At 44.5% G+C, this 27460-nt stretch overlaps 2 protein-coding genes across 5 annotated transcripts in view; one reads left to right on the top strand and one right to left on the bottom strand.

Moving 5' to 3' along the window:
- The window catches only part of DTX1 (deltex E3 ubiquitin ligase 1), a 67958-nt gene extending 60867 nt beyond the window's left edge, over window positions 1–7091 (top strand). For all 4 annotated transcript variants that reach the window (XM_088443498.1, XM_088443496.1, XM_088443499.1 and 1 more), the window contains exons 6-10: window positions 69–130; window positions 2240–2398; window positions 2662–2823; window positions 2921–3010; window positions 3232–7091. In XM_088443498.1, coding sequence (XP_088299624.1) covers window positions 69–130; window positions 2240–2398; window positions 2662–2823; window positions 2921–3010; window positions 3232–3459 — 701 coding nt within the window. In that variant the 3' untranslated portion in view covers window positions 3460–7091. The remainder of the gene's footprint in view (window positions 1–68; window positions 131–2239; window positions 2399–2661; window positions 2824–2920; window positions 3011–3231) is intronic.
- A 2963-nt stretch (window positions 7092–10054) lies between these two features.
- Window positions 10055–27460, bottom strand: part of RASAL1 (RAS protein activator like 1) — an 87270-nt gene continuing 69864 nt past the window's right edge. Inside the window, exons 13-21 of the mRNA XM_088443495.1 lie at window positions 19837–20029; window positions 19529–19666; window positions 18952–19096; window positions 15715–15887; window positions 13048–13188; window positions 12759–12894; window positions 12561–12681; window positions 12257–12336; window positions 10055–12157 (exon numbers count right to left, since the gene is read on the bottom strand). Coding sequence (XP_088299621.1) covers window positions 12036–12157; window positions 12257–12336; window positions 12561–12681; window positions 12759–12894; window positions 13048–13188; window positions 15715–15887; window positions 18952–19096; window positions 19529–19666; window positions 19837–20029 — 1249 coding nt within the window. The 3' untranslated portion in view covers window positions 10055–12035. The remainder of the gene's footprint in view (window positions 12158–12256; window positions 12337–12560; window positions 12682–12758; window positions 12895–13047; window positions 13189–15714; window positions 15888–18951; window positions 19097–19528; window positions 19667–19836; window positions 20030–27460) is intronic.

Here is a 27460-nt window from a genome sequence, read left to right as displayed (position 1 = left end):
GCAGTGATCTGAATGACATTTTAATGTGGAGATGAAAGGTACTAAACTTATCTTTCTGAAACCTCTAGGCAAAAACCCAGAAGAAGTAGTGCGAAGATATATACAGAAAGTAAAGTCACCACCAGATGAGGTAAGTGGAACATCAAAGGTCGTCTAATCCTGGCCTGTTTCAGGGATGCCACGTGTCGTCAATTTATTCACTAAGGGTAATTTACGACACAAAAAATCTTCGGAACCCACAATGCTAGTTGTCCTTTAAGTGCGTTTCAATGGGCTCATTTCATGGTCTTTGGATATACGCTGCTAACAGCAATCTGCGTCTGGCTTTGCAAGTTGGCGGATGCTCACAGAATTCACATTGGGGAAACCGTAAAGCAGTCATATCAAAATCCAACCACATCCCACTTTAAAACCTCCCTTTATTCATGTCAGCATTTACGTTTCTCTCCTAAAATACTGTTTGGTGTATCATCATTTATATGTTAAAAGAATGAGAGTGAGGGGACATCTGGACTGTCATTATTAAACACTTATACGTGTTTTAAGCATTTTGTAACTTTGCACCTAGAAATGCACTGTCCCATAGAAGTGCAAATGGAATACTCAAAGTGTGCGCCCTGAGAGCCAATCTGCAGAGCCTCAGAGGTGGCAGAGCCAATCTGCAGAGCCTCAGAGGTGGCAGAGCCAATCTGCAGAGCCTCAGAGGTGGCAGAGCCAATCTGCAGAGCCTCAGGTGGCAGAGCCAATCTGCAGAGCCTCAGAGGTGGCAGAGCCAATCTGCAGAGCCTCAGAGGTGGCAGAACCAATCTGCACAGCCTCTGAGGTGGCAGACCCAATCTGCAGAGCCTCAGAGGTGGCAGAGCCAATCTGCAGAGCCTCAGAGGTATTCATCTTTCTATGGGGGCACAAATGTTTGTGTATCCTTACGCAAAGCAGGGAACATTCCTGCAAATGCATCTCTTAAAATAATCCGATCCCACTAAAATGAAATCTTTTAGTTTGTAAAGAACCCTTAGGGGTCAATCCAATTAGCAGCGAGTCCCGTTGTAGCGCAAGTCAACAAGGCAGCAGCTGCGCTTTACAGCAGCCTGAATCTGTACAAAAGGTTGCAAACAAAAACGAGCGAGCACATTTGTGCTGGGAGTGGGGTGCGAGATGCAGTGCTGTTGTGGCGTTTTAACGCCGTGGCAATAGCAACTCGCACTCTTTGCGGCTAATTGGATTGCTCCCTAGTATCTAGGACAGTGGTGCTGATACAGAGTTGAATGTTTGCAGAGCGTTTCTCTTGTAAATTCACACTGAGCATGTGCTAGCAGTGCAGAGTCTTCTGTGTTTCTATCGCCTTTACAGAGAAGCAGAACAGAGATGCAATGGAGCGTTCACATATAGGCAAAGTTTACTGAGGGTGTGCTCATGCAAATACCAACTATGCAGACATGGACATAAGCAAATGACGTACATCTGTTTGGAACTGTATCTTTTGTGCCTGGCACAGGCCAGGTGTAAGTGCTTACTGACCATGATAACTAGTAGCAAAGCAGGTGCGCACGCAGATATGGTCATAGCCGAGCTGGGAATTGGTATGTAATGCCAGCTGTCGGGATGCCTCCTGTCAAAATACTGACAGTGGCATCCCGATGGTTGGTATCCCAACAGGATTCGAGTAAGTATACTTCCCCTCCCCCTTCTCCCCCTAACCCTCCCTTCTTGTAGCCTAACCCTCCCTGTTAGTGCCTACACCTAAGTCTCCCCCCTTCGTGCCTAAACCTAATGCTCCCCCCTTAGTGCCTAACCCCCCCCAGTGATGCCTAAACCTCCCCTCCTAGGGGTGCCTAACCCTAACCTCTCCCTAAAACAACCTAACGCTAACCCCGCTGTGCTACCTAAACCTAACCCCAAATATGCTAATTGTTTCTGTGCATGTTTTGTTTGATCAGCGTATTCCCGATTTACTGTCAAATCTGCATCAGCCAATATGCCCATAGTATCATTTTTGTATTATAGAATCTTGGTGAGTTTAATAAACCTTAAAAGTAGAAAGATGAGAAGACTTACTGTGTAAAGTAGTTGTCATATACCCTGTACACTGGGAATCACTGCCACCTAATATGAAGAATCATTTTAAAATGTGCAAGGCATGGATTTCCATACTATATCAAATATATCACTCACCTCACTGACACAGAAGTGATTATCTCATTGGCGCTAACTATTTGGGGACTTCCTCCTGTGTTTTTAGGACTGCACAATCTGCATGGAGCGTCTGGTCACCGCATCTGGCTATGAAGGAGTCCTCAGTCACAAAGGGATTCGCTCCGACCTGGTTGGGAAGTTGGGGAAGTGCAACCATATGTACCATGTACTGTGTCTGGTGGCCATGTATAACAATGGAAACAGGGTACGGAGTTACAGAATACCTGGCAGCTCATGTATTTACATTTTCATTGCTCTTGTAATAGAAACATATTGTTCATTTAGGATTTATCTTAGCAGACAAGTACGCATTCAGGTTATGTTTACAGATGGTCACTTCTGTTTTCCTATATGTGTACAGCATACAGAATGTGTATGCTGTAATGAAATATTCTAGCGCATGGTTTTGCTTAGATTGGTGATTTGTTTGTTGTTCCTTTCATTGATTCTAATACTTTCTTGTACCAGGATGGCAGCATGCAGTGCCCCACCTGTAAGGCTATCTATGGGGAGAAAACGGGCACACAGCCTCCAGGGAAGATGGAGTTTCATGTCATTCCTCACTCACTTCCAGGATATCCTGAGTATAAGACTATACGTATAGTGTACGATATTCCCAGCGGAATGCAGGTATAAACCAATTTGCAGCTCAAAAAGGGATAAATACGGTGTAATAAAGGCACTAGCTACAGTTTTTTGGGCACTTATATATTATTTCTATTGCCAGGGACCTGAGCATCCCAACCCAGGAAGAAAGTTCACAGCCCGGGGATTTCCACGTCACTGTTACTTGCCAGATAATGAGAAAGGGAGGAAGGTGAGACATGTAGAAATGATTGTATTTTGTGTATTGTGTTTGCAGCTGGATGGTTGTGCTACAGTCTAACAAGATACACACTCGGGCACCTTCATTCTGTCAACTACATTTCTCTTTGTCATCTTAATCTTTTAATCTGCAATACTTTATCTGCATTTACAATGGAAGTAGGTGTCTAAATTCAGGGTAAAATATGACTCATGCGCTACTTTCATTTACAGGTTTTACGGCTGCTGGTGGCAGCATGGGATCGGCGCTTGATATTTGCAATCGGTACCTCCAGCACAACGGGGGAATCTAACACAGTGGTGTGGAATGAGATTCATCACAAGACTGAATTTGGTTCCAACCTTACGGGCCATGGATACCCAGATCCAAACTACCTGGACAATGTGCTAGCTGAACTTACTTTGCAGGGGGTAACTGAAGAGCGTGCACTGCCCTATTAATCAAAGCTCTGGACTCTTTCATAAATATGGGGTTAAATGTAACAGGCACAGGGCATTGAGATTGTTGCTCTGCAAGTTACTGCCCCCTGCTTTTCCAGGGGATTTATTCCTACCACAACTGGAGATGCCAACTATACTGCCTTGATGTATTTAAAGAGCAAATGTGTGATTAAGGCTTCTGCAGAGCATCAGAGGTGCTCAACATCATTAGTGGTTCAGCGGAGCATGGATGCAGTCGTCGCAGCATCTTGTATGGGCCTCGCAGTGGCCTGACATTTCTTTACAAAGCATGATATTATTGGGACAGAAACAGTTTTGATACAGCAAGTCGTATTAACTCAGTGATTGTTGGAGAGGCAGAGAATATGCCCAGGTATTACAGAGCTTTCTTGGATTAAATTTGTTACTGTAACCCATTAGTCTGAAAATGTACAGGTCAGTGCTAGGCTGTAGCAAAATGCACAGTCCTGGCTTCTCTAATACCAGAGAACTCAGCTGGGCCATACATTGCCATCACACTACCCCTTCAAAGCAAGACCCAGGGCAGCCTCCTGTCTCCATCTCCTGCGTGACCAAAGTATGTGTTGTGTGAGGTCTGTCTGTGCTATACAAATCAGTACTGTGTAGCTCTCTTCTTCTCAGCAATGCTAATAGCGACAACGCTGTGAGTACTGAGCAATAAGAAACACTAATACATATATAATATTAGATGAGCCAATGTGCTGGGTCATAATGACTAATTTTGGTCACCAATATCTAAAATGTAGCAGTTATTTGTCCTTATTAAACTTAATACTTTGCCTTTTCTGTAAGATACCTATATATAAATTCCATGTCTACGCTTTAATATCGTCCTTTCTTTCTACTGTTCTCTTTATTCTCATGCTGTTGCTGCTATTTACAGCTGACCATTAAATTTCTTCTTAAAGCTTCTATCCTATTAATTCATTATGACTTGAAGAGCATTTAGCATATGTAGAGGACCCATATATAAGAAAGGAGACACATGTCACAGTTTAATGACATAGTACTATGTACTCAGATCTGCTATAATCTATAGCAATCAGTATGGTGCATTATTTTCTTCTATGCATTTATTATACTGTATTTATAGCATAAAAATACCATTGTATGGTGTCAGAATCATTTCAGATGCGAATTCTCCATCAATCAATCTTCCAATTTTCCCTTTGTCAAATAGGCTTCTGGGCTCCTTTATTTGGGGCCTGTATATGATAATTCACTTCAATGACCATTTCAGTCCTGCGTACAACTGATACTGGTCCCATAAATCCCCTCTGACAAAGCCCTAGTAGGTCTGCTCTGCAGAACATCATCCCAGGGCTCCTTACATCTTCTAGCCATTTCTCTAACACAGTGGTACTCAAACTCGGACCAGGTCACCCAGCAGGTGCACAGGTGCATTCATCACTAACACATTTTAAATGATCCACAGGTGGAGCTTATTATTTAACTTTTGATTGAGGAGACCTGGAAAACATGCACTGTTTGGGGTCCTGAGAACCAAGTTTGAGAACCTGTGCTCTAACAAGTTCTTGCTTTTAATACCTTCTACTATTACGACTCCGATGTCCAAAGAAAAAAAATCCAAAATATCACCTATTTCTTGTTGTATATACTTTTGTACCCATTCCTACATAAGGGATTCATGGTAAATTATATATTTCTGGAATTTCTATAAAAAATGTACTATCCAAATTCAAAGGACTATGTTAATGGAAATATAATTATATATATATATATATATATATATATAGATAATGCTACAGCAAATGATTGTATGCATTAGGTACACGCAGGCTCAAGTGAATTATAGGTTTCACTTTGTTTGATTAAACATCTATGTGATATAATGCTATAGAATAGACTATATATTCCAATGGCCAAGGGACAGGCATTGTCATTGCAAGACATACCTAATGCAGGTTACTGGTGAACTGCTTCTGAACTTTTCTTACATGATTCAATATTGGTTGTTCAGATACCAGCTCATCTTTATACCTTCAATTACAGCCTGTTGTTGTAAACTGGTGCGCTGATGCCATAATTAATCTTCTTTACCCAAGTAAAAGTTTTCAGATCTAGGGGATTATTTACGAAGTGTTGGGTTATAATACCTGACACGGTTAGTAAAAGCTATTGGGCATAAACACAAACAGAAGTGTCAGGGTTTACAATCCGACACTTCATAAATAAACCCCCTTTTCTAGCATGTCCCCAGTAGCTTTTATATCTAGGGGTGTCTCTGCACACCAGTCTGCCAATGCAAATATTTTGGTGGATCAATGATTGAGAGTTGAGCAGTGCACAAAGGCCAAGTGGATCAATTTACTTAAATGTTGGAGTTGGTGCTCTTCAAATGTAATACAGTGAATAGAATATCTAGTAAGTGAGTTTATCTACATACTTATAACTTAATTATACAAGACAAGTGACATAAACGTCCTCCTACAATGTGAGGCCCAGTCCTACAGGATATTCTTTATGGTGGTAACACTTGCTTGGGCTCTGTATAGCCATAGTGGATCTTACAGATTCATGGATAAAATATGACATGTTGATTTGTTTATACTTGTTTAGAAGGCAATAAAAAGGAGTAGATTCACCACATGCCAGTTAGGGTAATTATGATTTGAAATATTCTGAATAGTTTCCATGCTTATTTGACAACTAGGCAGAACCTCAACAGAAGAGTGAGGAGGGCAATTTAATTTTTGGGGATTTGCATTCCTAAAATACGGCTGCTCATATCACTAGGAATTATGGTAATTCAGTGATTCTCAACTCAAGCCCTCAAGTACCACCAACAGGTCATGTTGTTGAGTCCTTTAATCATGCATAAGGAGCTAATCTATTTTGATCAGTCAGTAATTACCCCACCTGCTACCAGACAGAAATCCTCAAATGAAATCATGACCTGTTGGGGTTGAAAAACACTGTGCTAGAGCAACAGTTGTCATTTTCCTATGGGGGTGCCAGGTAGAATGTTGTGGTCCTCATGTGCCTACATTATGAGTGTTCCGATGGCACATTGCCCACATCTTGCAGAATTGAGTCAGCCCTTAGACGCAAATAAAAATACTCTATATTGTATCCTTTTTAAAAAAGCAATGTACTTTTTAATTATACCTGTGCTATTTTGGATTCACAGGCCTATTCCCATTTCAAAAACATTAAGTGAAACAAGTAAGATTATATTGTATCAGTGAAATTGGGGCTATTAAATCTGATCTGAATCCGAGAACTGCAGTAGAAGAAATTCCCTGCTGTCCGATGAAACTGGTCCAACAGGATTAGCTATGTAGATATTACTAAATGCAGGTATATAATTCTATTGCATCAGATGTTACTGAAAGCACATTGCCTCATTAGTGATGTGTCTGAAATCACGCAGAAAATGGCAGAGTGGAGGCTGTTTTGTTGGTCCTTTGAAACAAAAAGAGGGCTTAAATCTTCACCTGCCAAAAGAGACTGCTTCACAGACAGCTCTATAAGTGCAGTGTACCACGGCATGCTTGGAACAACCCTCACCCCATATCATAGCCACACTTGGCATGTCCTTGCATATGTGAATAAAATCCCTATTGCAATGAACTATACTGCTGTATTTATATGTGTGTATAACAATATTTGACAGTTAAAAAATGGCTTTGAGATAGACGTTCACATGTGAGTTGGTTCTATTTATAGAATTAACAAGACAAAGGTGCAAAGACATCTAATTGGAGCACCTATAAAAGATGATACACTTGACCAACAAAGAAAAGAAATTAGCTGTTATAATAAATATGTATTCAGTCCTGCATTGGGCAAAGGTTTTAGGCAGTTCCTCACTGGTTCTTCAGTTTGGTCCTTGGTGGTAGAACAGATTCTGAGTTTTGGGATACTCCTAATTAAGCACATGACATAATGACACTCATTATGGCTAAAGTTAGGGTCACACAGGATTTTCAGTAACTAGACAATCTCTGGTAATAAAAAAAGATTTTATGTGATTAACCACAGAATTATCAGTGTATACAAAAATGCTAAATTCTCTATCTCCATTTGCTGCCCATAATCACCTACAGTACTATCTCCTGCGAATAAGCTATAAATATCTTATTCCATGAAAATTTACTGACTGATCCACTAAAGGTCAATTTGCAGAAAAAGTAATAAAAATCTCAAGCTTTAGCGATCTAATGCTGTGTACACACTATAGCAGGGGTCAGGGAACTCTTTTACCCCAAAATATATTTAGATACGGAACGCCGACGTTACCCCTTGATTTGAAAGGAAGGAAATCATATAGTAGTGCCACCATACAATGCCCCCATAGTTCTGCCCCTGTAGAAGTGCCCCCATAGTTCTGCCCCTGTAGTAGTACCCCCAAAGTTATACCCCTGTAGTACCCCCATAGTTATGCCCCTGTAGTAGTGTCCCCATAGTTATGCCCCTGTAGTAGTGCCCCCATATAACGCCCCTGTAGTGCCGCTTGTACAAAAAAAACAACTTACCTTAATCCCCGCTCCTGCATCCGCCACCATCCTGTACGCCCGGCTGCTCCTTGGAACTATGGGAGAGACGTTCAGAAGAGAACTCCAGCCTCCAGCTAACGCGGGAAGGAGCCGGATGCCCGCTGGTAATAACATCTCAGCGGGCGTCCGGCTTAAAGCCTCCCTGCAGCACAGCCGGGGATCATGGACGGACAGGCCGGCATGCATAGAATGATTCATATGCATGCCCGGCTGTCCGTCCATTACCCCCAGGATTTTCATTTTTACCCCATGTGGGGTAATTTACCCCTGTTCCCCGACCACTGCACTATAGCGATATATCTGCAGATCGAGTGATCTGCAGATGTATCTGCAGACGATGGTCGTTCATACACACTTAAGGGTCATCATCTGCTTCGCCCACGGGTCCCGGCGGCCGGGGGGGGCATGACAGTGGCGAGCCCCGCCCCCTCCCCGCGACTGCCGCTGTGTGTGTATGGGCGGTCTGCAGACCGCCCGTACACACCTGCCGATGGACAGATATATCTGTCCATCGGCTGTGCAGCACAGCCAATGCTATATGTTCTGTGAACGACGTTGTTCACAGACATAATGCCTGTACACACTGACCAAAGGCCAGCAGATATATTGGCTGATCAATTGATCGGCCAATATATCGGCCAGTGTGAACCCAGCTTAAAACCCAATTTGCTTATCACTAAGTAATCAAATGCAAATCAACCTATAAAACACCAGATTCCAATCCTCTAAAAAAGAAAATTGTCAGATATCACAAAATCACTGATTTCTAATTGTTATGTAGATAACAAGGAACCTAGGAATGACTGATTTAGTAAATCACTGCAGAAATCCCCAGTAAAGCTTTCAGTGGTTTCAGATACATAAGATTGCTTCAATCCCTGACATAATTGTGATGGCTAAAAACCTTGTATGCATCGACATGTATTGAAATGAATGGGTCCATTGAAATCAATCCAGTAATGCATATATAAAGTACCACCAGCAAATTCCCAAACAGACAGAGGGGTAAAGCTTCTCTGCATTTTTAACTTGGAAATTTAAAAAACGCCAATGGTATTAAAAGCAAATCTTGCTTTTAATATCATTGCAGTTTTAAATTTCCTGGTAAAACATACTGCTTAGTAAATGTACCGCCAAGTGCTGGACAACCTGAGCTTATCTGCATGATAACAGAGAGTCCATGATTTCCTAAAACTGAAAAGGAAAAAGTGGAGGTGTCCAAAGCAACCAATTAGATTGTAGCTATCATTTCTCTATTGCATCCTAGAAAATGATAGACAGAATCTGATTGGTTGCTATGGGCAAGACCTTAAGTATTGTAAACCTGCTCCTTGGTCTCTCTGTGCAAATCAGGTCAGGTTGTCTAGCACATAGTGGCATGTTTTAACCAGCAAATTTGAGATTGCTATGATATTAAACACAAAACATTGACTATGTCATTATTGATAAATGGGCCTAGAAGTGCCTAAGCCCAGGACAGCTCCAGCATATATGGCAGTTATAGTCACCATCTCCACAATTGCTCCACTTGAACCTGTATTGCAAAGTGCTGTTTCTCAGGTGGAAGGTATATCTTATGGGAAAGTTTGATACACATATATATATTTATATGGTTGATGCACTTGGATATCTTAAAACCAATGAGAAAAGTATTACACCAGTCACCGGATTCCCACTTGAGTTGTATAGGGAGCTTCTAAGGAGACTGGTCTAAAATAAGTAGATATTACCATTGTAAGATACAGAGTTTAGATACAGAATGGTAGAGTTCTCATGATAGGAGACCAGCACCCACAGAATAGAAGGAAAGGGACCAATGACGGAGTTGAAGAAATTTGTAAAAATGTTTGAAAGGAAGACCACATCAGAGTTTTATTTGGGCAAATGACATGAGGCCATCATCTTTGTACATATCCTTAAGAGTGGTCACGCCAAAGACTATGCCAAGTATCTAGTGAGAGATTAGGAATTAATAGAGCTAGACTGGGCGGAGGTAAATTAAGCAAGGGAACACAGAAGCGCAAAGGTATTTAACAATTTATTCCAACCTTTAAGTGCATCAGAGACTGCTATTTGTGTGTGGGGGTGTAAATATCTAGCGTGTTTAGGTGGCCACCAAAGGAAACATACCATGTATGCTGTACTCCAGGTCCACCCAAGGCTTTAAGGGGTAGGGGCAAACCAGTCCTCAAGTTGGTTTAGGAGAGATGCAATCTGATACAGTTCAAGATCAAAGAAAGCACAAGATTTAGACAGCATTAGATATGTACTAGCAAGCCGTGCTGTCTTATGTTTCCAAATAAATGCATTCATGACAGAATTAAACCTATTGAAATGTACCCAGAAGAACTGCAGAGCAAGTCCATATTAAAAGCGATAATATTATAAGTCAGTATTAAAAGAGAAGATCTTGGTTTTAGAAGTGTTTAATTTAAAGGAAGGTCCTTGGTTTTAAAAGTATTTAAATTATAATAAGAGGCCAGAGAATAAGAGTCTAATAAAAGGGAATGAATATCTGGAAAGCAGGAGTCGGGGGAGGTGGGGAAAAGCATGATGTCATCGGCAAAAATACATATTTTAGGAGTATTTTTCAGTTTTGTTTTCCCCATTTGGACTTTGAAGGATCCAAATCAAAGAAGAAATATATTTCAAAATTATGAGTGTGTTAACTTATTTTTTATCTTCAAATTTAGAGATTTTAGGACATGCACTGGAAATGCTCATTTGGAAAAGAACACGGAAGTTTTTTTTGTATTCCTTTGAGTTTCATGATTTTTTTTAAATGACATTGAATAGCAATTAATCTGATGAAATTTAATCTTGTGAGAGAAAATTGCTGTTGTAGCTGGTCTGAAGCAGAGTTAAAATATTGCCTGTGTGTGCTCAACAAGGACTGAATTTGAAAGCCACTGAACTACAATGCACCTATCAAATTGAAACAAAATCGGGAACATATGACACGTCTACTAATCTGAATAATGTAGACAGCTGTCTGAAGGTGCCCACACACATAGCGATCTGCACACGATCAGCCAATGTGTACGATTTCCCTTGAAACTCTCCCTGGCAGCTCTGCACACGATCTCCATACGATCTGCACACGATTTGGTGTCCAATTTTCATACGATCTCTCCTGCATCCAGACTTTCACAGTGCATCGTGTCCTAGAGGGACGCGCATCACATCGTAATCGTGAGTGGGGACTCACGATTTACTCAGGATTTGGCCATATTTTACACAATCTGTCGTTCCAATGTGTCGGAATCGGCCAGATTGGGTAAATTATCGCTATGTGTGTGGCCAGCTTGAGTGAAGCATTTTCAGTAATGTAAACCGTAGCTGTGACACATGGGAGCACCATTTCATATTGATAGAGTCATGGAAGCATTTAAATGAATAGTTTACAAGGCCCAATATTTCTGGAATTTGAGTAATTAGACAGCTCAGGTGACCTTTGCAGGTGTTTCCTTTAAAGCTAAGTTAAACGAGTGACAGTGTTTTGCACTCTATTACCTGCAACTACAGGCCACACTCGCTAGCTATTTGTCTCATATACGGCTGGCCTCTTGACTACACTGTAGAACGTCTTTCCAAGTGATCACAGGATGCTGCTGCTAGATGAGCTCTTAGGACCACTGTGTGCTGAAAATAAATGAGTTGTTGAAATGAATATCTACAGTAACTGCAATAATTCCTCCAAAAAGATTAAGTGTTATACGACCACCAGAATCAACTACAGTGGTTTTATCTAGGATATGCAAAAGCTAAAATGCAGGCCTTTCAGTGATAAATTGGGGTTCTTTAAAGCAGAAAATTTCCCTTGGCAGTAATGAAATAATCAACTTACAACATTGTTCCTCTCTTGAATACTAAGAATAAAGAATAAAATAAGGCAACTGACTGCGTTGTTGGGTTTTTATATATTGGCCTCAGGAGTCTGAAAAAACATACAAAAATCTGAGGAACGCTTGGCCACGTTTTTGTACAGCAATAGATAGGGCTTGGAGATAGGTGCAGGCTGCCATGGTTTCTCTTCTAGGTGCAGTGGCTGTGATTAGGAGCTTCCTCCTGCTCCCTCCTCTCAAAGGCCTGGTGTGCTCGTTGTAGATCCTCTATCACTGAAAGCAAATGTCTCGCTGGAGAAGTCAGTGTGGAACCTGGGATCAATGAAATGGGAAGGAAAGACGCAGCATTACATTTTTCATGTGGTGCTATTGCAAGGTAAAGATTAAACTTGTGCAAGGGTCATACCGAACCTTCAAACCCTTTCTCGCAGTAAACTCTAGAATCTGGTTTTCCCGAAGCTGCACTCTCTGCACCTTCCAGGTACTTATTCCTATTTAAAAAATAAACATCAGATCAATGGTCCCCAGGAAATATGAAAAGGGTCATGCTTGGATACATTGGGGTTTTTTCAAACAGTACAGAATACAATGCAAGAGGAACAAAACCTATGATCAAAGTCACACGTGGAGCAGAGGATATGAAAGCAAACCCAATGTTTGATTACTGGGAATTTGTATTTACACAAAGTATACATGGAAAGAAATATCTGCAGACCTGAGCATGTCCTTTGCTGATAGAAGATGTCTATATAGAACCTGAGCCTCTGCATCAGGATCTAAAGGATCACTCCAGTCTCCCAGAGTCACAGCCAAATGTGTCCGACTGCAGCCACGCACTGCAAGATACACAATACATCACCTGATAATAAAGTATGGAGCTTGCAATATGTTTTACTGTGAATAGGCTTATTACCTGTACGGTCAGACTGCAGGCAGCAAGTCCAATGTGCATTGCGATATGCCCCTGGGTGATAGGTCGGCAGCAAACGCTGGTTACACAGACTGACTTTCCGCAAGGCAGAGAGCCACTGATTCAGCTCATTTACATTCTGTGCGGGAAGAATGAAGTATACACCATATTGTATCTGTGACCTACACTCTTATAGCACTGTACATGCTTTGTATCTCTCAACTTGTACTGTACATAGTATAGCATGCTGTACTGTACATCTGTTATCTTATACTGCAGCCCTGCTTCTCACCTTGCACTGTATATACATAATGTGGCCGCCCTGTGCCTCACTATCCTGGGTAATGATCTGCATCATGTTTGGCTGTTGAAATGCATTTTCATCTACCCGCTCCACAGCACAGATACGATGCACAGGTATAGAAGAACGCACCTGCAAAAAGGAAAGAAAATAGGAAAGAAACATTTCAATGCAGACAGTTACTGTACAACACAGTTTACACTATGAAATTGTAATCAGCATACTCAAAGTCATCTTTCAATCTAAACTTAAGGAAATTATTTGAGGTCCCAAAAATAAAGCCTTAAGTCCAACACATGGGGGATGTCTTTCCTGAGCCCTCGTGGAGATCTAAGCAAACCCAGTATCTGTTGTTACCATATGGCGCCATGACATGTGCTCTGGGTCATCAAACTACAAACTTCTTGTCAATCTTACTGCTCAGCTCAATCATTATATCTAAGACAGTGGTTCTCAAACTCGGTCCTCAGGACCCCAAACGGTTCACGTTTTCCAGATTACCCAGCAGGTGCACAGGTGTATTCATTACTCACTGACACATTTTAAAAGATCCACAGATGGAGCTAATTATCTAACTTGTGATTCTGAAAGGCCACTTGGAAAACATGCACTGTTTGGGGTCCTGAGGACCGAGTTTGAGAACCTGTGATCTCAGAAAAGAATATAAATATATCTTGCACATTAAATTGCCAACTTACTTTGGTCTCTCCCCAAATTCTTGTGTATCCTAACTTTTACAGGCCATTTACTTCTGCACTGTGGGCCTGATTCAGACCCGCTCGCTAAGATGCATACTCTTGCTGCTGTCGATGGTATGCAGAGTGTGTGCGCATACGTTAGCGAAAGCTCACAATGCATTCGCTCGCTGCGCATAGACAGCCCAGCAGAGTGAGTGACAGGGGAAGCCGTTTGTAGGTGGTCACAAAGGGCTGGCCATTAAAAACAGGGCAATGTAGGTGCAAACGCAGGCGTGGGTTTAGGGACTCTCAGGGGGTAACTTAGGGCTAGGCACCCCCCCGAGAGGGTTAGGCACCACCGGGGGGGGGTTAGGGCTAGGTACCCTCCCGGGAGGGTTAGGTTTAGGTTGCAGTGAGGTTTAGGCACCCCTGGGGGGAGGTTAGGGTTGGCACCACAAAAGGATGGTTAGGGGGGTAGAGGGGAGGGTTAGGGGACTTACCCTAGACGGGATCTTCATCTGCCGGCCTTCCGGCGTCGGGATTCCATCTCCCGGGCTTAGGTCCAGCGGTATTACATACCGATTCCTGGATGAGGGACTTTGGGATAACTGTAGAGTTGGAGGAATAGACCCTAGTACATCTCTATCATCAGCGTGGCTACATAGAGATGTCGCTGCCATACTCATTGTTTTATTTCAGGGGTTATGGGTTGTAGATGTTCTTAGTGCAGGTTGGTTCGCAAGGCTGTGTTCACACGCACCCACTCGCTGCGAAAATATGCTAATGAATGCAATCGCACGGCAACCACAGCACTATACCAAGATGCCCACCACTTTATGAAGCCGCCCACTTCCCATGACATGCTTCCGCAGGTCAGCGTAAACATCGGTAACATCGAACTCATACACACAGTTGTGGTTGACCACGACCTGCCGCACAAACTGCTAAACTTCCTGTCGCCAACTAAATCTCTGGCTACATATACAATCGCAGGGGCTTAATTATGCACCCCCCTGTAACGGCGTTCAAACGCACAGGCACACCTGCGTTCACCAGACCACCCCGCCTCTCCACCCCAAACGGTCACTTCCAGTCAATCACTGTGTAATGGAACTGCACGCTTACTGCAATAGCTTCCCGATCGCTGTGGTCGGTTCGCGAACGTGCACTGCGATGCATACGCAGAATGCAAACGTCGGCCGGCCTTACGAACCAACCTGAATCAGGCCCAAAATGAAATTTAAAAAAGTAAATAAAAATTCATACTTTAATAACTGAAATTCTTATAGATAGGCTCCTTAGAACTCACCAGTTTGTGCTCAAGGCCTAACACTTGATATAGTCTGCTTGCACTTACTTTATGACTGGAGTCAGGCCATCTGCACTAGTGACATATCTGTAAAGCATTTCCTGAGCAAAATCTTGTAACGGGACTTAGTCGGCATCCCGGCGTGCGGAATGCAGATGGTCTAAATAGCGGCGCCGAAATCCCGCCAGGTCGGGATCCCGGCACCAGTATCCCGACCGCCGGCATCCTGAAGGTAAGTATCGGGGTGTTAGGGTGTGGGGTTAGGGTTAGACACTAGGGGGAGGGTTAGGCTTAGGCACCGGGGAGGGAGTATTAGGATTAGGCTGCAGGGAGGGCGAGGTTAGGTTTAGGCACTAGGGGGGAGGTTAGGTTTAGGCACTGGGGGGGGGAGTTAGGTTTAGGGTTCGAGGAGGGGGAGGTTAGGCTTTGGCACTGGGGGGGGGGGGGGAGTCAAGATTAGGCACCGGGGAGGGAGGGTTAGAGGCTAGGGTAGGGGTTAGTAAAATACTTACCGTGCCTTCCTACAGGTGCCGGGATTCTGGCTGTCAGGATGCCACTGTCGCTATTCTGACCAGCGGCATCCCGACAGCCGGGATTTCATACCCAACCGCTTGTAAAATGTGAACACAAGTGCAAATACTCTTTGAATCAGGACCATAAAAGGCTTCTCACCTGCCAGTCTGGGGATTTGGAGTACGACAGAGTCTGGCTACTGAGCCAAAAGTATCTTTTCTTGAAAGTAAAACGAGTTACCAGATTCACAGCTTCTGCTTTACGCTTGTGTAGGAAGCCTTCCTTAATAGTGACGGATGGGTGAAACAGCGTACGGGATGTGTGCCAACATTCTATAGTGGAGAGATACAGATGTGATTAATGGGGAAAAGGGGTCAGTAGTGCTTGAGCAGGAAAAAAAGAATGAAAGAAAATATCAGTATATACAGCCATGGCCAAAAGTTTTGAGAATGACACATGTATTGGTTTTCACAAAGTTTGCTGCTTCAGTGTTTTTAGATCTTTTTGTCAGATGTTACTAAGTGTGAAAGGCTTTCATTGACAGCTACATTAAGTTTATGCAAAGAGTCAATATTTGCAGTTTTGACCCTTCTTTTTCAAGGCCTTTGCAATTTGCCCTGGCATGCTGTCAAACACCTTCTGGGCCACATACTGACTGATGGCCGCCCATTCTTGCCTAATCAATGCTTGGAGTTTGTCAGAGTTTGTGGTTTTTTGTTTGTCTTGAGGATTGACCACAAGTTCTCAATGGGGTTAAGGTCTGGGGAGTTTCCTAGCCATGGACCCAAAATTTTGATGTTTTGTTCCCCGAGCCACTTAGTTATCATTTTTGCCTTTTGGCAAGGTGCTCCATCATGCTGGGAAAGGCAGTGTTCGTCAGCAAACAGTAAAGCATCCTGAGACAATTCATGTGTGGGGTTGCTTCTCAGCCAAGGGAGTGGGATCACTCACAGTTTTGCCTAAGAACACAGCCATGACTAAAGAATGGTACCAAAACATCCTCCAAGAGCAAATTCTCCCAACTACCCAAGAACAGTTTGGTGACGAACAATGCCTTTTCCGCAGTACTACACATGCATAGTGATTGGTTAGAGACTACGGTCACATAAAGAGGATTTATTTGCAAAGTGAGTGACAGGTAGTCAGCGCTTGGGGCGGTAAGAGGGTGTGGCTAGAACAACGCAGGCATGTCGGGAATGTTTCCGCTTTTGTACTTATGCGAAGGATTTGAGATGCTGAAGTTGGACGTCTCTGTGCACAAGATGGCGGCAGAGTCATTAGTATACTAGCATATTTTCGCAAGTCTGTTGAGTACTGGATCACAGCAGTGACGGGCAATGCATGCATCTCTAAATTTGGTCCTATGGCACATCTGTGAATTAATCTTCAGGCATCATTAAGGTACTTGTTCATTATAAAAATCAAGGACATTCGTATTAAATCCAGCAAACAGTAATTGAAAGTAAATATCAGTGGAAGGACAAAAGGATTTTAAAGACCTTTACTATCTATTTTAAGATTTTTAATATCTTCATCATAAAGATTTTAAAAATGTGCAGTGAGCATTACCATAACACTATCCCTACCATGATGGTGACAAGCGCAAAGTCTCCCAGGTATTGTTTGGACTGGAAACCTAGCGGAAATATGGGTTGATAAAATGATAAATCTTGGGAGAAAACATGCTGCAGACTGCAAGACACCTGGGACTGAGCAAAACTATGTATATTCCGGCAGGAAACGACCCAAAGCATCCAGCATAAGTCACACTGGAGTGGCTTCACTGCAACAGCAATGTCCTGATTGACTCAAACGGTCTTCTCCTATACATGAATCCCATGAAGTGTCTGGAGAATTATTTAAAAATGACCATTCATTAACATTCCCTATCTAACATGATGGAGCACAGGAAACATTGCCGGGAAGAATGGGCAAAAATTGCAGAGCTGGTAAAGACAACCAGACTAGTCTCACAGCTGTAATTGTTGTGTTGTATGTTTTTTTATTTGCAATTGACTAAAAGTTTGAGCTTTTTTTTATTTGCAATGACATTCAGTTTAATTTGCTTTGTAAGAGCTCCAAAATAAAAGATGAATATTTTATATAGCTACTGTATGTAATAGCACACGTGAGAAGGATGCAAGTGAGAATCAGTGACCTGTATCCTGGTAACAGTCATTCATCTGAATGTCATATCATATACAGTGTGACAGAGACTAAGGGGTAAATTTACTAAAGTGAGAGTTTTTAGAAGTGAGTTTTAGAAGAGATGTTGCCCATAGCAACCAATCAGATTCTAGCTATTATCTTCTAGAAATTGCTAGTTAAATGTTAAGTAGAATCTGATTGGTTGCTATGGGCAACATCTCTTCTAAAACTCACTTCTAAAAACTCTCACTCGAACATTATTTGGACATTAATGGATCCCCTGGGGCTACTCAATTAGCCCCGAAAGCCGGTACTTATAGGAGATTGTGTTATACCTGCCCCAGGCAGGCAAAACAAAATCCCCGGAAACAGCCCCGTTTTTGTGTCAGCAATCGCCAAAACACACAGGTTTCACGGACCCTGTGTGTTTTGTCAGGAAAACAGGACATTTCTCTCACGAAAAAAATGGGATCTAATTGGATACCCCGATAATGACCATCGGGCAGAAATCACGATAACAGACCATTTTGTTTATGAGAAAAATAATCGGAGCTAACTGGATAGATTGAGAGAGGCACAATGGACCTCATTCAGACCTCGGTCGCAAGCGCTGAGAGCTCGCAACCGGGTCGGTGTTTAGGCCCTTCGCATGCGCAGCGGCCGCACTGCGTGTGCGCAAGCCATGGAGCGAGAGAGAAATTCTCTCGCTCTGGAGCTCACTACAAAAGGGACGGCTGTCGATGTTGATCGATAGCTGGACCCGTTTTGTAGGCGTGGCTGGGGTTGGTTTCACAAACTGAGGCGTTCCTTAACGCCTGCCATTTTGTGGGCGGCCGCACTGACATCAGCAGTGATGTCAGTGGGGAGCTTCCTGCTCGACCAGAGCAGGAACCTCCCTGGGGCTTGCGGTTGCCGAGACCCAACCTTAGGGTCTTGTCGCAAGCCCCGATGGTCGCGATGGTCTTGATCATCGCGACCATCAACCTGGTCGGTCGCTAAAGCTGTGGGTGGTAACCCACAGCTTAGCTAGCGACCAGGAGGCCGCACTTGAAAAGTCAAGCGGCCGCCGTCATTCAGAGCGAGCGCTCACTTCTTGCGACCGCCTCTGAATGAGGGCCAATGTGTGGGTGAGAATGAAACAGGGCAGAATGGAAGTAGGATCTCCTGTAAGGAAGCTGAAGAGCATGAATGATGTTACCATCCAGATCTGTGTAGGCATTAACAGAAAACGCTATTACTACCACACACCAACATCACTCTCCATGTCTATGAGCTTGTCCAAGAAATCCCGCAATCGCCCCACACTCTGTTGAATGAGAGGATGTAGTGGAGACATCCACTGTTCTTTTCCATGACCCAACTGCTGTCCAAGATTTCCAATACTCTGTACTGCCTGGGTCAAAGAGATAAAGATAGGTTAGTAACAGATAGTCTTGTTGCAATGAACAGAACCAGAGTGAGCAAATGTATTGTAACTGACCAATAGGCATCAAGAAGACTGGAGCCATCAATGACCACATAGCAATAAAAGAATTGCCAAAGATCATTACCATAATACTATACTTGTGCTGTAATAAGCAGGGCAACGGCAGGACCTAGCAGGTAATGCCCCCTATATTATATGGCTATGAGATTACTTTCAGAATAATTGTTACAGTCTGCACTGTACTGTAATATGTAAGCATGGAAGTAAGAAGCGCAAACATGCATTGTAGGCAAACAGCACAGTCTTCAGTGACAAGTAATAGGAATCAGGAACATGCACTACTAACATAACCCCAAGCAGACTGGCCAGAGCTTAGCTTAGGCTTCTTCTGAGTGATACCTTGGCTAGCAGGAGTAAAGTGCGAGCAGTGCGTGGATCTGCATGTTGCTCTCGTAAGTGGAACAGCTTAGGTGTGAGGATGGCAGGAGCAAAAAAGCGTAAGAAGAGGAAACCACTGATGGCGGCATACTTCACATCCTGGGTTCAAGCAGAAAAACATTATTACAGAGTGACAAAGCCAGATTGTATCCCATGTGGCAGTATTTCCACTGTCAGACGGGCAAGACATTAATTGCTGAAGGAAAGCACTGCATACCCTTTTTGTTTTAAAAGTTTGAATACATAAAAAATTATATTGTTATTTTCACCTGGTTGCCTGGTCCAGAAAACCGCTCCTCCACCCGCTTATGTAGCTGCTTGAAGCAAAGGCGCATACCCGGTGGGCATTGTTCCCCTGAGCCCAAGATGGCGTTAGTTATGTCCCTTAGGTAACCCCTCAGAGACTCCACACTGCTCTCACGGATCTGCTGCTCTGAAAGGGAACCTTTAAAGGAGATGCGTCTGCAAAGAAAGGGTAACAAAATCAGCCCCCCTCCTTGAATGTTAGAAAAATTTGTACAATGATGTTGGATAGATTGAAGGAGATTTAGAGGCCATGTGAAACTTCCCATAGAGGACATACATTTGCTAAGGGTGTGCTGTTCATATGATTTACCCTACTCCTTTCTGTAACCCAAAATCCCAGGAACCTAGACCAGTGCGAAAAGAGGCAAGGTTTCTTTTTTCCATGTTTGTAAATTACAAATGGTCCTAGACTACAGGGGATGATACAAAAAAAGAACAAATACAACTCAGTGGCTCTGCACCTCAAAGCTGCAAAGGTTTGTGAATGAGTTACCAATAATACAAACATAAAAATACAACCTCACTTGCGCTTATGAGTTTAGTCCCAAAAGTTCATAAAATGTTCCAGTTTCTCCAATGCGGATGATCCATAGTACATGGAAGAAACAATGAAAAAAAGGGAGGGGGGGCTCAATAGTGTAATACAGTCACCACTGCAAAGATGTGTGTAATGATTGGAACAAGGTGAAGGGGAATCCTCTCCCAGCATTGAATTCTCCTCCTTTGAAGAAATTTCACCCAAATGTGAGGGAAGAAGGTATACGGTGAACTTCTTACACGTATGCTTACATAGTACTTCCATATAAAGGTATCTTTAGATTGTCACTGATGTAGAATCCTCACATCAAATAGGGTCTCATCAACAGGTGTGAGTTAAAAAGATCAAAAACAAGGCAGTCACCTGGTTTTATAGTATAATCCAAATATTGGATATGTTTATTAAAATAGACAATAAAAAACCCTACCATCAAGGATGGTCTAATGCTCATCTCTATATCCTCATCAAGATGGAACCCGGGTATAGACAAAGGGTACAGAGGTAGCATATATAAATGGTAGGGAAGCCACACAAATAAATTATGACAGGAAAAGACACAAACGCCAGGTGCGGCGGCGAGTGATGCGCTTAGGATTATACCTGGGGTTTGCTAGGACATCCATGTGCTCGCTCTGTGATGTGGTTTCTGCGAGCGGGTTCTGAATCAGACCCCGAGTTCATCATTCAAGTACCATCTCGTGATACCATTTGTCACGGCTGGACGTGCACCTGGCCCGGAGTGGAGTCGGATGGCGAGTGAGGGTTAGTTTGCTGGTACTTGAAAGCAGCCGGCCTTAGGGGGGTATGACTCATAAAGGAATGGTTTACACGAAGGGGTGAGACAGGCTGGGAGACACTGGCAGCACTCGGAGAACCGGGGCTGGCTGGGTAAACAACGGGTAGCTGGTGTCAGGAGACAGGTAGTAACAGGAGCAGAACCGCACCAAGGCTGAGAGGTGAATCTGCAGGAACAAACTGGAGCAACGGCACTTTAAAGGAGCAAGGGAGCACAGAGAACTAGCTCACAGCACTGGCAACTAAGGAACCTCTTGACAGCCCTTTAGTACCCTCAGGTAGTGCAGGATTGGTTGCTAGCTTCCCTAGCCAAGGCTGTTACCTGATTGGCCCAAATCAACATGTGACCCAAATCCAAGATGGCCGCGCCCAGTGGTCAGTGTGCAGAAGCACTGTCAGACTCAACCTCTCTCGCCTTCCTCCAGATGGAAGCCCTTAGCCTGCGGAGGCTCACAGTACCCAGCGCTGCTCTCCAGGTCCCTGCGCCCCCGCCGGAGACACCATGCCAGAGCGCCCGGAGCAGTAAGGACCGCGATCTCAGCAGCCTGTCAGCCCTTTTCGTGACAGTACCCCCTCCTTTAGAGGTGGCCTCTGGACACTTCTTGGGTTTACCAGGATTCTCAGAATGAAACTTAAGCACCAGACGAGGAGCATGGACATCCTCAGCTTTCACCCAACAACGCACTTCAGGAGCATAACCTTTCCAATCTAGCAAATATTGAAGCTGACCATAACGACAACGAGAGTCCAGGATTTGTTTGACCTCAAACTCTACACTCCTCTCAGTTAGGACTTTGGGAGAGCGTGGCAGGACTTTGCGAAGCGATTCAGGATGAGAGGTTTCAGCAGGGAGATATGGCAGGAGTTTGGTATTTTGAGATAGGACGGGAGTTTCAATTTGTAGGCCACTGGATTGATCACTTGAGTGACGGGAAATGGACCGATGAAGCGGGGAGCAAACTTCATGGACGGGACTTTAAGGCGAAGATTACGAGTAGACAGCCGCACTAAATCACCCGTTTTTAAGGTTGGGCACCACTCTCCTTTTTTTGTCAGCTGCTAATGTATATCGAACAAAGGCTTTTTGTAAGGCGGAATGAACCTGAGCCCAAATCTGAGAGAATTTCTGTAGTGTGGAGGTTACCGCTGGTACATCGAAGGCTAGCAATTCTTGAAACTCTGGTACTCTGGGATGCAGACCAAAAACTACAAAAAATGGGGTTTGCCCCGTAGAAGAATGATAAGAGCTGTTATGGGCAAATTCGGCCCAGGGCAGAGTGTCTGCCCAGTTGTCTTGTGATGAAGACATGTGGATTCGCAAAAAGGTCTCGAGGTCCTGATTGACCCTCTCTGTAGAGCCATTAGACTGAGGGTGATAAGCTGTTGAAAATTTTAGTTTAATTTGGAAGACAGAACACAGAGCTCTCCAAAATCTTGCTACAAACTGCACCCCTCTATCGGAGACAATTTCAATTGGGAGTCCATGGAGACGGAAGATATTGTCGACGTACAGCTGGGCCAACTCTGGAGCAGATGGCAATTTCATGAGGGGAACGTAATGAACCATTTTGGAGAAACAATCCACCACAACCCAGATAGTGGTAAACCCGTTGGAAACGGGTAGGTCCGTTACAAAGTCCATGGATAGGTGTGTCCAAGGACGGGTTGGTATGGACAGGGGTAGCAATGTGCCGGCAGGAGCTTGTCTGGATGTTTTATGCTGAGCACACTGTGGACAGGAGGAAATAAAAGCTTCAATTTCAGATTTCATAGCAGGCCACCAATATGAACGTTGCATGAATTCCAAAGTCTTGAGTATGCCCGGGTGTCCAGCGAAACGAGAAGTATGAGCCCACTTCAAAAGCTGGTTGCGCATATCAGAGTTCACAAATGTTTTCCCAGTAGGGGGTTGAATGCGAGTGACAGCAAATACTCTGGAGTCCAGAACTGGAGTCTCCTCATGACCTTCGGAAGATGCATCGGAGGAGAATGAGAGAGAGCATCTGCTTTTTGATTCAGTGAGCCTGGGCGAAAAGTCAAAGTAAAATTGAAACGGGAGAAGAATATTGCCCACCGGGCTAGACGAGAACTGAGGCACTGGATATTCTTTAGATATAGGAGGTTCCGATGATCCGTATAAACGGTGATGGGAAACTAAGCACCTTCGAGAAGATGACGCCACTCTTCAAAGGCTAACTTCACAGCCAACAATTCCTGCTCTCCAATGGGATAATTCCTTTCCGCTAGGGAAAATTTCTTTGAGAAGAACCCGCAAGGATGAAACTTGTTATCCTCAAGTTTCTGGGATAGTACTGCCCCTACTGCTTCAGAAGAGGCATCCACTTCTAGAAAAAATGGGTAATTAATGTTAGGTTGTCTCAGTACAGGAGCGGAAATTAAGGCTTGTTTTAAAAGTTGAAAGGCGGTTTCGGCCTCGGGAGGCCACTGAGATGGGGTTGCCCCCTTGCGAGTCAGAGCGGAAATGGGTGCCATGAGGGTGGAGAATCCTTTGATGAATCTTCGATAATAGTTAGCGAAGCCTAGAAATCTTTGTACCGCCTTCAAAGAATTCGGACGAGACCAGTCCAAGATTGCCTGTACTTTATGGGGATCCATTTCAAGCCCGGAACCTGAGACGATGTAACCTAGATAGGGAACCGAGGAAACTTCGAACACACATTTTTCAGCTTTACAGTACAGGTGGTTCTTTCGTAAACGAGTTAACACTTCCTTGACTTGGGACCAATGTTTGCCAATATTGAAGGAGAATATCAGAATATCGTCTAGGTAAACCACTACAGAAATATATAGTAAGTCCCGGAAGATCTCATTCACGAAGTTCTGAAAAACAGCAGGGGCGTTACAGAGGCCAAAGATGTTCAAAATGACCGTCCCGGGTATTGAATGCTGTTTTCCACTCGTCTCCGGCTCGTATCCTAATGAGATTATAGGCCCCTCTTAAATCCAGTTTGGTAAAAATAGTAGCACCTTTTACTTGATCGAAAAGTCCGGTAATGAGGGGTATCGGGTAGCGGTTTTTGACAGTTATGTAGTTTAAGCCCCTATAATCGATGCAAGGGCGCAGACCTCCATCCTTCTTTGATACAAAAAAGAATCCCGCCCCTGCCGGTGAGGAGGATGGTCGAATGAAACCTTTTTGCAAGTTCTCCTGATGTACGCTGACATGGCCTTGGTCTCGGGCAGGGAGAGTGAGTAAGTACGACCACGTGGAGGAGTTTTGCCAGGGATCAACTCAATGGGACAAACCCACTCCCGATGAGGAGGCAGAATATCGGCCCCGGTTTTGCAGAAGACGTCAGAGAAGGAGCGGTACTGGCAGGGAATTGGAGTAGTGGTTGCAATGTGAATTTCTTTGACATGCTTGATTTGAGGAAGGCAGGACGCTCGACAAGTTTCTCCCCAGGACAAGATTTGCATGGTACCCCAGTCAATATTGGGAGAATGCTTGCGTAACCAGGGATATCCATGGATGACTTCATGGGAGGCTTTGGGAATCACCAAGAATTGGACAGTTTCTGTGTGAAGAGCCCCGACACGAACTGGCACAGGTAGAGTACGTAGAGAGACGACTCCATTGATAATCTGGGTGCCATCCACTGCAGATAGGGTGACGGTATGGTCAAGAGAGGAGACGGGAATCCGAAATCTCTGGACAAGTTCGGCGGTGATGAAATTTTCGGCAGCCCCTGAATCAAGGAGAGAAAGAACTTTAGAACCATGGGAAATCTCTAAAGTAATGGTCAAGGTAAATTCAGTTTTTGACGGAGACGAGGATATCACTCCCAACCTGGTGTCTCCGGCACAGGTTAGGATCGGGAGTTTCCCGGACGAAGTGGACAGGCAGCGACCAGATGACCGGTCTCCCCGCAGTACATGCCAGGTTCTCCCGTGGGCGCCTTTGCTCATCTACCGTGAGGCAAGCCCGATTAATCTGCATGGGTTCGTCTCCCACAGGTTCAGATAGAGGGGTGGTCGGAGTAATGGTCGGCCAGAACCTAAAGCGATCTCCCCTACTTTTCTCACTCTGCCGTTCTCGGTACCGCAGGTACACTTTATTACAGAGAGAACTAAGCTCGTTGAGGGTAGCCGGCAGATCTCGAGTGGCGAGGTCATCCTTTAAACGATCTGATAACCCACTCCAGAAGGCGGAAATCAGGGCTTCCTCATTCCACTTTAGCTCCGAGGCCAGCGTTTGAAATTGGATGATGTACTGGCTGACCGGTCGATTCCCCTGGCGAAGTCGCAGGATCTCTGCTGCTGCTGAGGTTGTTCTCCCGGGCTCGTCGAAGATCCTTCGGAAGGACGTGAGAAATTCTGAGTAGTTTTCTAATAAGGGGTCTGACCTCTCCCAGAGGGGCAAAACTCAATCTAGGGCAGAACCGGACAGCAGAGACACAATATATGCCACTTTGGATTAAGGAGATGGAAAGTTTGCAGGCTGTAATGTGAAGTGGAAGTTACACAGGTTAAGAAACCCTCGGCACAATTTGGGGTTCCCGTCAAATTTATTGGGAGTCGGAAGGTGCAGATGGGATGGTGCAGATGGAACAGGAATGACTGGAGCTGCTGGCTGGCTTGTGGCGGCAGGCATATTAACTGTAAAAAGGGAGGCTTGTAACGTGTCCTGACGAAGAGATATTTCTTGCAGGAACTGAGCCATTTGTCGCTGTGACGCCTCAAAATCCTCTAGGCGACTACCGATACCCTGGAGCAGATCGGCCCTCAAATCCTGTCCACTAGCCGAATCCATTTGGCCAGTGCAAACTGTCACGGCTTGGTGTGCACCTGGACCCGGAGTGGAGTCGGATGGCGAGTGAGGGTTCGTTTGCGGATACTTGAAAGCAGCCGGCCTTAGGGGGGTATGACTCATGAAGGAATGGTTTACATGAAGGGGTGAGACAGGCTGGGAGACACTGGCGGCACTCGGAGAACCGGGGTTGGCTGGGTAAACAACGGGTAGCCGGTGTCAGGAGACAGCTAGTAACCGGAGCAGGACCGCACCAAGGCTGAGAGGTGAATCTGCAGGAACAAACTGGAGCAACGGCACTTTAAAGGAGCAAGGGAGCACAGAGAACTAGCTCACAGCATACGCTGTGATAGACGTTGCACTGGCAACTAAGGAGCATCTTGACAGCCCTTTAGTGCCCTCAGGTAGTGCAGGATTGGCTGCTAGCCTCTCTAGCCAAGGCTGTTACCTGATTGGCCCAAATCAACATGTGACCCAAATCCAAGATGGCCGCGCCCAGTGGTCAGTGTGCAGAAGCACTGTCAGACTCAACCTCTCTCGCCTTCCTCCAGATGGAAGCCCTTAGCCTGTGGAGGCTCACAGTACCCAGCGCTGCTCTCCAGGTCCCTGCACCCCCGCCGGAGACACCATGCCAGAGCACTCGGAGCGGTAAGGACCGCGATCTCGGCAGCCTGTCAGCCCTTATCGTGACACCATTCTCCTGTGCTGCGTCTGAGGCCACAGTGTGTGTACTGAGTTCATCATTCAAGTACCATCTTGTGTACCATTCTCCTGTTCTGCATCTGAGGCCACAGTGTGTGTACTCAGTACATCATCCCAGTACCCGCTCATTATACCATCTCCTATGCCAGCATTGCGACTGAAACCACCAAGTGTGTTCTCTGTACATCACTTCAGTACAGTCCTCCAATATCTTTCTCCTGTGCTTACCATGTGGTAGTGTTCTTCCATTTTTTCCCACTTGTGCCGGATAACTGACCAAAGGGCCGTGACCTGCTTACTGGGTACAGCTTTAGCCCAAATCCCGCTTGTAGGGGTCACTGGTGAACAACTCCCAGTAGGTTAGACTCCGTGCCTTTGGTCAGGTCTCGCCAACATCCGGTACTGGTGGTTGAGGAAGACACTAATCCAGGCCCCTCGCCTCCTGTTTCTTCCTCAACCTGGTCCACGTCTTCTAATCTTGTGGCGGAGAATCATCTTAGCCAGAGCGTGACAGACTACCACGGCTGACTTCTCAGATCCGCCTCTTGTGTTCAAAGGGTCTGTCAGGGCACATGCTCATTGCGACTCTGAAGAATCTGCAGACAGAAAACATTGGCCTCTTGCAACCAAAATCAACAGTGCGTCCAACTCTGAATCAGGCCCATGGTGTTAAGCATTTGGCAAAACATTAAATGAGTTAGAAATATGTTGTAAGTAGCAATGAAATCAACATTATGGATAAATTAAAAATAAGAGTTAAACATGTCACTGCAAAGACTACCAG

Source organism: Taudactylus pleione, unplaced genomic scaffold, assembly GCF_031769625.1.
Source record: "Taudactylus pleione unplaced genomic scaffold, aTauple2 ptg000330l, whole genome shotgun sequence".
NCBI lineage: Eukaryota > Metazoa > Chordata > Amphibia > Anura > Myobatrachidae > Taudactylus > Taudactylus pleione.
This window is presented reverse-complemented; position numbering and strand designations above follow the sequence as displayed.